At 44.5% G+C, this 13,055-nt stretch overlaps 1 protein-coding gene across 7 annotated transcripts in view; it reads right to left on the reverse strand.

Annotated features, from left to right (window-relative positions):
- Positions 1-13,055, reverse strand: part of MSRA (methionine sulfoxide reductase A) — a 409,106-nt gene that overhangs the window by 294,801 nt on the left and 101,250 nt on the right. Inside the window, exon 1 of one of the 7 annotated variants that reach the window (XM_089325430.1) lies at positions 8,474-8,513. The exons of the other annotated variants lie outside the window; for them this stretch is intronic. Coding sequence (XP_089181556.1) covers positions 8,474-8,498 — 25 coding nt within the window. The 5' untranslated portion in view covers positions 8,499-8,513. Of the gene's footprint in view, positions 1-8,473; positions 8,514-13,055 lie in introns of those variants that run through there. 7 annotated transcript variants of the gene reach the window in all.

Genomic DNA, 13,055 nt, shown 5'->3' on the forward strand with positions numbered 1-13,055 from the left:
ATTAAAGAATTATTGTTATATTTTTGGGGTAAAATCAAGTTCTACAATAACTTTCATTTGCCCTTATAGTTAAGTATGCCTTACCAACCTCAAATACCCTGAGCATCCTTCCCCCTCCAGCTGCCACCTACCACCACTCTCATAAACCCTCCCCATGAATTCCCATCCCCAGACCTGGATTCTGCCATAGTGATATTTTTTAAAAAAAATTATTGGAGTGGCCAGTGCTATGGTGTAATGAGTAAAGCTGCCGCCTTCAGCGCTGGCATTTCCATATAGGTGACAATTTGAGTCCTGGCTGCTCCAATGTCCAATCCAGCTCTCTGCTATGGCCTGAGAAGGCAGTAGAAGATGGCCCAAATCCTTGGGCCCCTGCACCTGCATGGGAGATGGAGAAGAAGCTCCTGGCTCCTGGCTTTGAATCGGCACAGCTCCAGCCATCGCAGCCATCTGGGGAGTGAACCAAAAGATGGAAGACCTTTCTCTCTCTCTCTCTCTCTCTCTCTCTGCCTCTCTGTAACTCTGCCTTTCAAATAAAAAAAAAAAAAACTATTGGAAAATTATATGTAAAATAATTATTGGAAAGTACCATGTTATATTAATTTCTCAGTTCACAAAATACCAACTAGACTAACCAATGATTATATTCATACCATGAGACAATGGGAGGAACCCAGAACAATTCTATTTCTCTCATCCTCTTTTCACATTTAAACTCCGATACCATACATTCAAAGGAGTAGTTCTTTGATCTTTACTATCATGAATTTCCTTAACAAACATAATCACACTGGAAACCATTTTTAAAGACTTTTTAAAAAAAAAAAAAATCTTATTTATCTGAGAGAGAGAGAGAGAGAAGCAGAAAGTCAGACAGAGCTCTCTAAATCAATCTGCTAGTTTACGCCGCCACCCCCGCCCCCCGCCCCCAACAAATGCCTACAATATCTGTGGCTGGGCCAGGCTGAAGTCAGGAGCCAGCAGCTAGCTCAATCCAGGTCTCTTATGTAAGTAGAAGTGACCCAACTACTTGATTCATCACCTATGGCCACTCAGGGTCCACATTTGCAGAAAGCTGGAATCAGGAGCAGAGTCAGGAGTCAAACCCAGGTGCTCTGATACAGGATGAGGTATCCAAGGCGGCAAGTCAACTGCTCAGCCAAACATCCACTCTAGAACTATTTTAAAGGGTTTATTTTAGGGTATAGCTGCACAACGTTGTAGAATAAATATATAATATGAAGGAAGGAAGGAGGGAGAAAAGGCAGGAGGGAGGAAAAAAGTGAGGGCAAACCTCAAATTTTGTCCATATTTGTGTCTCCCCTTCCACTACAGTAAAAATTCTAGTTTATAACATATCAGTTTACTCATTTTCTCTCTTCTAAATAGATAAAGTTTTAGAATTTCATCAACATCCCTACCAACACAAGCCTACTAAAAATGTTTACTATATTTCTATTTCCTTTTGTCATTATACTATATACAGTATACAGAATTCTTTGGCAAACTTTTAATAAAAAGATTTTTGAAATAATTCTGCTAATCATAAAATAAGCATGTTCTCTTAAAAAGTGAGTGCAACATAATATCTATACATGCACATGTATACATGAATCCAATTCTTTTAACATTAACCTTCACATTAAATTTTATAGCACCTGTGGCATTTAAATAAGCAATGTTAAGCTTTTGTGAACCAATATTAGAGAACATTTAAAAACTATGGTTCCTATTTCCATAGAAACAAAACATCTTTATTTCCAAGAGAAAAATTAAAATCTTCATTACCTAATTTTCTTTAAATGATATTCAAACAATTAGTGTTTGACCCATACTATAACATTATTTCACAAGCAATAAGTGAAACTGCTCCATTTAAAATGGAAATTTATTATTTCTACAAAACATAAACATGGCCTTGGGGCTTTCATCCTATCAAAGCATATCTGAGTAGTGTCTTGTTAGTTGGTGCTTTATAATTGGGTAGTCATATCTACTATAACCTTGGCAGCTAATCCTCTGTAAAGTTCTCAAGCAACTGTCCTCATCCACAGATTTAATTAAAGAGTACATCCAACCATTTTTCACCCCTCAGGACCAAACCTTACCCATCCTTACATTCTACTTCCAACAAATAAAATCTATGCTATGAATTAAGGGTCTCACACTATTATTTCTTTTTTTCATTACTATCTAGGACAGAGCAGTGATTATGGTTTCAACTTTGATCACGTGGCACTGAACAGCCACATGAAAAATCTTGTCAGATACAACATTGCTATGTTTCTCTAGGATGTTAAACATTGTAGTGAGTTTTAATTAGTGGTATCAGAAATAAACATCCTAAACCTCGATCCTACATGATTGAAATGAAATGAAAATATAAGGTTTCCCTTTTTGTCCCTAAGGATTTGATTCTAGGAACACTTCATAGAGGTGAAATCAGTCAATATATTTACCCTTTTGTGACTGGCTTATTCCACTTAGCATCATGTCTCCATGGTTCACCCATGTTGTGGCAGGGGTCAGAATTTCTTGCACACATTTCACTACACGTACAGGCCACATTTTGTTTATCCATTCATCTGTCAACGAACACCTGCATTGCCTCTACTTTCGCACTACTGTCAATAACGCTGTTATGAACATGAATGTTCTTCACTCATTTTTAGCAACCTCCTACAGAACGTGCAGCACCACCTCTTTCTTAATAAAGGGATTTTTTTAAGATTTATTTATCTATTTATTTGAAAGAGAAAGAGGGAGAAAAAGACAGAGAGCTTTCATTGGCTGGTTCACTCCTCAGACGGCTGCAATGGCCGGGGTAAACCAGGCCGAAGCCAGGAGCCAGGAGCTACATCTAGGTCTCCAACATGGGTGGAAAGGGCCCAAGCATTTGAGCCATCTTCCACTGCTTCTTCCAGACCCTTAGCAGGGAGATGGGCCAAAAGTAGAGCACCTGGGACTTGAACCAGCACCCTGTGGGATGCTGGCATCCCAGGTAGTGGCTTTACTAGCTATGCCACAATGCCAGCCCCCAGAGGTTTTTTGGTTGTTGTTTTGTTCTGTTTTATAAAGGCACTTCTGTACTGAGCAGAAGATCCACTGAATCTAAAAAATTGAAGAGAAATATTTGTCTTGCTGATTTCCCAATGCACCTAGATTACTCAATCACTGACTGAGTCATTGTCACTAAATACCCAGCCTGAGATACCTCTGTCCCAGGATGCTTTACAGCCTATGATTCAGACCGGTGACTCATCTTTATGTCAAGATGAGGAATTGGGCAAAAAGAAATTGACACACAGTAGTTTTTGGTCTTAAAAAGACCTCTTTTATTATATCTGCCTTCTGAGTCTTAAAAAAACTCCTTTTCTAACAAAATTTATATTTGATATATCTACTCAGGACTGAATCCAAATTCATTTATGTATACATATACATGCTTATATATATGTACAGTTTATATATGAATACATGCATATACATATATTTACACACAGAAAATTCTATTCTTTATCTATACTTTTCAAGCTGGAGACCGAGTGCTGAATTTTCAAGGGCATTTTCCACTTCAATACACAAAATAATATGCTTACAACTTAACCGTGCAAAATAAAATGCCAGTGCAGTTAAGTGAGTGTTTCAGAGTGAAGGTATATACAGATTAAAATAAAGAACTGTTCTAGAAACACTCCCAGTTTGTGTGTGTGTGTGTGTATGCGATTAGATTTATTTTGTTTATTTGAAAGAATTACAGAGACAGAGAGACAGAGAGAGAGAGACAGAGATCTTCCATCCGCTGGTTCACTCGCCAGATGGTTGCAAAGGGCAGAGCTTAGTTAGGGTGAAGTCAAGAGCCAGGAACTTCTCTCATGTCTCTGACATTGGTACAGGGGCCCAAGCACTGGGCCATCTCTGCTGGTTTCCCACGCACCTTAGCAGGGAGCTGGATCAGAAGTAGAGCTGATAAGGGACACTGGCATTATAAGCAAGCGGCTTTACCTGTTCCTCCCCCGCACCCCCTATTTTTCTATAGAATAAAAAAAATCATCTCACAACAAATTGCTCATCATAAACCAAGGAAAGATGAGTCACTTGATGGGACATTGACACTATCAAATTGTGCAAAACATCTTAAGTGAGAAAATCAGGTAACCTTTCAAATGACCCGCCCTATACTTAAAGAGTTTACACACAGCATTCATCAACTGGCACATGCAGAGTAGCAAGGAAGTTTCACCTCCCCACGTAACTGACCTCACCACTGCTTTTCCCCAACAACCCTAAAATCTATCCAAGCTTGTGTCCTGACCCAATGTAAGCACTCTTCCCTCTGCTAGAATGTTCTCTACTACCAATCTCTTCCCCTCTAAATCCAGTTTTACTAATTAATCCTCCTCTAGAAAGCCATCCTTGACACCTCCTGCAAACAGATAACGAGTCTCCCTCCCTTAGTCCCCCTCATTTACAGCAACTGGAACAAAGGGCATGTGGTGAATTATTGGCATTCCTCATTTTCCACACCTCCAGCTCCAAACACACATGTACGTGCTCAGTTAGGGTCCATAAAATCACCAACACCAGCATCTGTCCACACCACACCCTAGCTACTAGAAAGCACGATCACAGTGGTGCTGCCCCGCTAAGGTTCAAGGGGCAGCAGGAACAATGCTAAACACTGTCAGCACTGTGCAGGGAAGACACCCAGGAGCTGAGGAGAGGAGAGTTGTATCTTTAAGGCCTGCACACATTTTATACAGTGGCTGAGGAACAGAGGACAGTATAATGGGCTGGCTTTTTCAGAGAAGTCAAATTACCAAGTCAGACAGAAAAACAAACTCACAGATATCTGTCAATCAAACTAAGCCATAATTGCTATGTGAGGCTGCTTTTATTTTTTGTTGCTTGTTTCTAGAGGTTTGAGGTCATATATTAACACATTAATTGAAATTTTGGTCATAATTATCATGTATTAAGCTGTTGATTACATGGGTGCATTTTGAAATTTTTAATTGGTTTGTTTCAATTGATAAAAGGTAATTTGTTTGGGGATGATGTTTAGAGTTACGTATTCAATTATCATTGAATAGATAATTAATATAGTGTAGCAATAGTAAACAATGGTGATGGTAATTATCATCAAAGTGCACATATTTGTACAAATATGACAGAGGATTTCCTTTCTCAGGTTGCTTTGGTCTGTGCTCTGAGCCAGTACACTGCTCACTTTCTTCACATATGTAATTATCAACATCACCATCTCATCCACTTCCTCAGATCTGAAAAGAGCTGAGACTCCTTAAGGACAAAAGATGTCCTGGGCCGGCTCCATGGCACACTAGGTTAATCCTCTGCCTGTGGTGCCAGCATTCCACATGGGCGCTAGTTCTAGTCCCAGTTGCTCCTCTTCCAGTGCAGCTCTCTGCTGTGGCCCAGGAAGGCAACAGAAGATGTCCCAAGTCCCTGCACCCACATGGGAGACCAGGAAGAAGCACCTGGCTCCTGGCTTTGGATCGGCACAGCTCTGACGGTTGCGGCCATTTGGGGAGTGAACCAATGGAAGGAAGACCTTTCTCTCTGTCTCTCTCTTACTGTCTATAACTCTACCTGTCAAATAAATAAATATAATCTTTAAAAAAAAAAAAGATGTCCTAAAGCCACATTGGGCTCCATTCCTCCCCCTTTGTAGATTAGTCACTTAGAGAGCTCTGTGGCACTTCTGGTCAGCTCCCAGCATGGCCGCAATATTCAACAGAACCTTTCAGTTAAAGGTTCCTGGGTCCCCCACTCAACAGAGCAATTACTGCCCAAGTGCAGCAAAGCCTCCCCTTCATAGTTCACCCAGATTTAGAAGAAAAACATGGCACCTACCAATGGGATGAGCTTGAACTGCTTGTAAATTGATAGCACCAGCAAAAACCTCAGTGTTTCTATAACCTGCTCTCCTAACAAAAAAAAAAAAAAAAAATCTCCAACTCATGAGAAATAATCACGAACACTATGACCTCTGTTTCTAAAGTTCCACCTGCCTGTCCATCAAGAAAAATGTTGTGTTGGGACCAGTGCTGTGGCATAGTGGGTAAAGCCACCACTTGCAGTGCCAGCATCCCATATGGGTGCTGGTTCAAGTGCTGGCTGCTCCACTTCCAATCCAGCTCTCTGCTATGACCTGGGAAAGCACTGGAGGATGGCCCAAGTCCTTGGGCCCCAGCACCCACATGGGAGACACGGAGGAAACTCCTGGCTCCTGGCTTCAGACTGGCACAGCTCCAGCAGTTGTGGCTATCTGGAGAGTGGACCAATGGATGGAAGACCTCTCTCTCTCTCTGCCTCTGCCTCTAATTCTGCATTTCAAATAAATAAATAAATATTTAAAAAAAAAATGCTGTGTTACAGACCAAGCGTTTTTCCAAGACCTAGGGTGCTGTCACTATCTCCCACGTGCTACAATCCAGGGAGGGTCTCCCGTTCCTTCCCTCGTGGCCAGTTGGGATGTAAAGGTAGTGTTTCCCAAATGTTAGTCCTCACCATGCCACCTCCATGGGTTTTGCAGGTGTCCTATTATGAACATCATATTTTTCATGGAAACACTTTCAGGGTGTATGCATCTAGTTCCTAAAGAGAACTCCATCCCACCATGGGTGGAAAGCCAATACACTATTCACAGAGAGAAGACAGTACACAACAAATAATTTACAAATGTCTTGAAATGTTAGCCTACCCTACGTTCCCCTCTGTCTCTATAAACCAAGGAAATTAGCAAATACCAGAGAGCTGCTGATGTAGTAGTCCTAAAGTGAGACCTTCTCCTTTGAATAAGCAGAAGGGCTCAGGGAGACCAGGGGGCCACCACGGCAGACACAAATTGATGTAAACAACTTTTGCCACCCACAAAGGTACCTGTCGCTCCCCATCTTCGTGGAGGAGCGGCACTAAGCCCTGCCTAGGCTTCCTATCCGAGTCACGGCACCATTATGTCACTCCCCCTCTTCGTGGAGGAACGACACAGGACCCTGCGCTGTTCTTTCGTCTGCTCGGCCCTCCCCGGGTTTGCTGCTGGTTCTTCCCGGGTTGGCTACTGTCCCTTCCACCTCCGTGGAAGGGCGGTTCCCCCTGGCCACTTTCCCCACTTCCGCAGGGGAGTGGCACACCGCCGGCCGGCTCTCTCGGGGGCTGCACAGGTGTTCCCTCAGATGTTCCCCTTAGATTTTCCTGGTGCATGCCGTCTCTCTCCTCCTTTATAGTCCTCCTCTGCCAATCCCAACTCGGCTGCCCACACGCCGAGTACGCTGCTCTCCTCCAATCAGGAGCAAGTCCTACAGTTTATTGGCTGAACTGGAGGCAGCTGTGTAGAAGCTGTTTTCTTCTCTCCCAGCGCCATATTGTGGGAGAGCAGATGCATAGAACAAGTCTTAATTCCAGTAACTCAGTCTAGTCCGAGTTGCTCCCCACAGTACCTGCCTGGAATCCATTCACCCCTCACACCCTTCACCGCTCAGGTTCACTCTTAGTTTAATTTTTAAAATTTGTGATTAACATATTTGTAGAAATATGAGGGGTACAATACAATCATCCCTCAGTATCCATGGAGGATTGCTTCTGGGAACCCTACTGAAACCAAAACCCACAGATGCAACCATCGTAGGCCTAACTACACAGTACACAAAAGAGACAGGAAGTAAAACATCCTTCAAAGAGTGATTGCCATAGAGACTGAGGGTCTGTGAAAGGGTGGGAAGCTACACAGAGTTTGCCCATATCCCATCATTCATGTTGTCAGTGTAGTGCTCAGGACACAGCAAAGTCAAGGTTGGCTTTTTAGAACTTTCTGGATTTTTTTTCCCAAATATTTGTAATCTCTGGTTTGCTAAATCTGAGGATGTAGAATCTGTGGATATGGAGGGCTTACTGCATGATATTTCAATCTACGTATAGATTGAGAGTGACTGGGTGATTAGTATAGGATCACTTTAAACATCATTTCTTTCTGGCGGATCACTCAAAATCCTTTCTTCTAGCACTGCTAGTAGGAATGTGATTAGCACAGCCATTAGGGAAGACAGTGCAGGGGTCACTCTTAGTCTTTCTGCCTTCTCAACTTCAGCTTGTCTCTGACTGCCTTTCCTCAACCTAACACCAGCTGTAACCAAACTAAGCATCTAGAATTCACTGCTTTTTTATGACAACTAAATTCCCATTTTTAATTTCAAAATCAACATTTTCCATGTACTGATAAGAAAACAAACTCTTCTCCCCCAATCCCAAAATTAAAATAGGGTGTTAGTGAATTTTATGAGGGATACTTTTCATATCCATTTAATGGATCACACCATTTATGTGGGTTCATTCCATCCCTGTGTTTCCAGAATAGAATAACCCTTCTTCTGAAAGACCTCCTTTTTCCAGCTCCAGAGGATACAAAGCTGAAAGGAGTTATCTCTGCCCACCCCCACCCTAGTGCTCAGCTTACCTGGGCTTAGGTGTGACATTGGCATGGGGTCCCATGGCGGGCCTGCAAGGGAAGTCACTTTGGAATATGGCAGAATACACAGGGCATGGCGGCAGGACCTCAGGCAATGGGAAGACTTCCTTCCTTTCTGGTTCCTGCAAGTCATTTTTTCCTCCTTTGGAGCTCTGCATCTTCTCCCGGCATTGGGGACAAGTGTTAGGGTCAGGAGTTAGCTCAGAGCCAGGGAAGAACAACTTCCAAGGAAGGGACAAGGCCCTGCATCCCTGCCTCTGGCACAGGGGTGGAGCCCCCAGATGCTGTGTGCACACACAAATCCTGCCGGCAGCAGCAGCTTCCTTCCACGTGAGCTCGCGCTGGTCTGGCAGCTGATGGCCCCCTTCCCTTCACAGACTCTCCGCAGCCGATGACCACACTGCTTTTTTAACTATCTACAGGGCAGGGCCAGGAAGCTGGGGGCAGCAGTGAGTCTCCAGGTGGCCCCAGTGGACTCTGCCTCCTGGGTCTCATGCCCCACACAGTCCCTTCCCATCTTGGGTCACAGCTGTTCTGGGTGACCAACAGTGATGGTACAGCACCTTCCCAGCTGGCTTGCAAGAGACATGGTGGCTCTGCCTCGTTTACCTGCTCTTCGGGTGCTCACTCTGCGGGAAAGACAGCAGCTATGCTGTGAGGACACTCAGGAGAACAGTGGTGAGGGCCACATGGTAAGGGTCTGAGCCAAGAGAGTGAAGCACTGAGAGAGCAGAGCCTCCAAATCTCCCACCTGCAGACTCCCCAGCCTCTGCAACCAGCACCTCGCTTCCAGCTCTTTGCTGGACACTCGGGGTAGGCGGACAGCTGGTCCCTCAGATTCAGCACACGCAAAGCTGAGTGTGTCATCTGCTCTGAGTCTGCCCCTTCCCTGTGCTTCCCATCTGCTCTGTCTTCTCACCATCCTAGGGCCACAGCCTGGAAAACTGAGGACCCCTCAGCCACCCCTGCACTTCTTTCTCCACATATGGGAAGAATCAGTCTGCTCAATTCCATCACCTGCTGTCTCCTTCCTCTGCCCCTTCTCTCTCATTTTCACCAGAGCCACCCTCATCTGCACCCACGTGGGGCCTCCTGACCTCATGGCAGGTAACCTAAAATAGCTTCAGCTGGCTCCCAGCTTCCAGAACCCATGCTCCACATGTCTGTGAGGTGCTTATGCCAAGCCTCTCCTTTGAAACTTTCTGGGCTCCCTTTTGCCAGAAGCAGCTGAAACAGTTCAGTAAGACCTCCTCCCTGGCTAAGGTAAAGCCCCACGCAGCCATCCCCAGCCCAGGGATTCGACATAGCTCAGCAATGTCACCTGAGGACATTTTCCCAAAAAGAACAGGGCCCTGCCCAGACAGTCTCGCCGCCCTGCTCTGGTGCGGAAACCAGGCAGCAGCGTTTTTTAAAAACAGCTTTACTGAGATATAATTCCTATCCCCTAAAATGGACCCATGTAAAATACACAGTCCAGTGGTGCTTGGTCTATTCCCAGAGTTGTGTAACCATCACCACGTTCCATTGTAGAACACTTTCATCAACCCCGGAAGAAGCTCCATACCCATGAGGCCCCTAACCCTCCTAGGCAACTAGCAGGGTACCAGGGTGCCTCAGAAAGTCAATGGAAAAATACAGCTAAGATAAATTTATTCTGATGCAGGAATATGGTGAAATGTATGCATGGCTTTTTCATAATCTGTGCTTTCCAAGAACTTCCCGCAGAGCCCTCATACTCTGTGTCGCTGGGTTTCAGGCAGCATTTTATGATCAGGGCACTGCCAGGAAGAGAGCCTCCAGCTAAGCCAGACCTCTCCCTGCCGTGCTCACGGGTTTCACCTGGCTACGGATGCTTCCCTTCTGTTTCTAAGTGAACATTTCTCCCCACACAACAAGTGCACACTACAAAGAAACACAAGCTCTTCCCGTCAACTTTCACTGACCCTCCACTTCCTCGATTTACCTGTCCATCGTCTAAGTATCTGGGGAGGGAGCAAACCCAAAGCAAGTGTCCATCCTTTTTTTTTATGATTTATTTACTTATTTGAAAGGCAGAGGCAGAGAGAAAGAGAGCAAGAAAGAGAGAGAGAGAGGTCTTCCATCCACTGGTTCACTCCCCAAATGGCCGCAATGGCCAGAGCTGAGCTGATCAAAAGCCAGGAGCCAGGAGCTTCTTCCAGGTCTCTTCCACATGGGTGCAGAGGCCCAAGGACTTGGGCCATCTTCTATTGCTTTCCCATGCCACAGCAGAGAGCTGGATCAGAAGTGGGATAGCCAGGACTCAAACCGGCACCCATGAGGGATGCCAGGGTTACAGGCGGCAGTTTTATCCACTACGCCACAACGTCTGCCCTGTGTGTCTATCCTCCTTCTGCAAATCCCACTCTTCTCCATTGCACCAGTGTTATAAGGATGCACTCCCTACCTGCATCCACAATTTCTAACTCATCTCAGTCCCCACAATGACAGCACAGCACCTCACATGCATTAGATGCTGAAAACATACATTCCAAATAAGTATAGTCTATCCACAAATTTTCTCCACTAGTACAACATTTCAAAGTGGAAGGTACCCTCTTCTCCTTCCTATGTGTACTAATTCTCTATTTTTTGTCTTTTAAGACAGTCAGTAATCATGAAAAAACGGTATTGAACATTTCAAGTTATAAAGCCAAAATGCTTACACATACATACACACACACACACACACAGACACCAGCACACATATATTTGATGTGTGTCTATATATAATTTTTAAATTTTCACCACTGAGAGCAGGAACAGTCTCAATAAAATAATGTACCATCACATGAGGTACCATTCCTTAAAACATGTCAGGGAGACTACGTGCAAGGGATTTTCTTTAACCGAAGGATTCTGAAAATGAACAGGACACGTGTGGACACCCTCAGAATGTATAAACAGTCACGGTACAAGAAGGCTGTGGGCCGGGTGATCACAAGCCTGCCTCTTCGGAGGAAGCCAGCGTGGGGAACCGGGCAGGAGGAAATGAATTATGCAGGTGGCAAGCAAAATTAAAAACCCCACAGTACATGCTCGATCGATAATCTAGACGCTGCTTTACAATTGATTAAATATACTCGAAAACCACACACAGTCATTTCAGAAAGAGCCTTATCTAACCAAACGTCTTATTCTATTCTTCATCGGTTAGTCTTTCTTCTCCAGAACGAAACTATTCTTCACGTTAATTATTTGATTTCTATTGTTTGTTTTAAATAAGGAAAAGCCAACCCCCATACAGAACAGGTGCTCCTGTCTATCGGACAGTTCTTTGCTCACTGTTCACCCTGCTGCTGTCACTTGAGTTTGCCTCAGCTCCGTCAGTGAAAAATTAGACTTCATTTCAGTATGCTAATAGCAATCGCTCCAAAACAATGTAATCAAGGCCTCATGTGCACCTATAATTTCATCCTTGACATAAGCCTGACAGCTATTTATTGTCTGAAAGGAAAAGCAGGGAGGGGAGGGGGGAGGGGACTCCTACATGTCCCCCTCCCCCAAAACAAACCCAGCAGCTTTATGTTTGAAGGCAGAGTCTTCCAAAAGTCCAAAAAAATGGCAATAATCATGGGGTTTACATATGTCTTGTCTTAAGCAATCAAGGCAGAGAGTTAACAGAGAAGCACTTTCAGATGTGCCAATTCCCAAACTGCCCACCTCTGATGAGCCAGCTGTGAGCCGCAATTGTCACATTATAATTTAGGCAAAGGGGGGGAGGCATCAGAATACACACTGGATCAACATAATTATTCACAGCAGGATGCTGCAGAATTAATTTAGCCAATCAGAATTATACTGGGGGGTTGGGCACATTGCAGAGATCAAGGAGAGAAAGCAGGGAGCCGGGAGGGGGGCCAAGGGGAGGGGAGCGCCGTTCACAACACCTCACTGATACTTCGGTAATCCAATCTGGAATATATTTTGAATACACGTATGTTCGATGTTGTCTCTCTTCCCTTTATTTACAAACACCTACACAACACCCACTCTGTGCCAGTCACTCATCTAATCATGGTTCCGAGGTAGGTGTGATCATGACCCTCCTTTTACATGCTGAACTCAGAGAGGCTGTAAACTTGCCAGGTCACACAGCTAGGAAGGGACAGAGCCAGAGATGGGACCCAGGTAGACTGAGTGCAGAAGCTATGCTAGGAAACAGTGTGGCTTAAAGGTTCTTGTTCTTGAACAAAGCTGCGAGCCTTGAGAGGGTGGCGATGTGCATCTCATCCATAACACTGTGTAGCTAGTGCTTCCCCATCCCCATGTTCCTTTAAGATGATCTTTGTCACGAGCGGGGAGCTCTGGCAATACTAAATCTGATCATTGCGCTTGAGGGTTAAGTTGGCTGTCCAAATATCATCACCGCTGAACTTCCCAAGCTGGGAAGAACAGCTATCCCCAGTGCCTTCCAGGCTCCCCGTGATCCACCACAGAACATCCTCGACAACTGGGGCAGATTCTTGGCCTCCCTCTCCTGACATAATCTTCCCATAGAAGAGCAGCAGACAGGAATCCAGAAAAGCAATTGGAAAGAAAGGGAAAGTGG

The sequence above is a fragment of the Oryctolagus cuniculus genome, chromosome 2 (assembly GCF_051225735.1).
Source record: "Oryctolagus cuniculus isolate XC-2025 breed Fujian yellow rabbit chromosome 2, ASM5122573v1, whole genome shotgun sequence".
In the NCBI taxonomy this organism is placed as follows: domain Eukaryota; kingdom Metazoa; phylum Chordata; class Mammalia; order Lagomorpha; family Leporidae; genus Oryctolagus; species Oryctolagus cuniculus.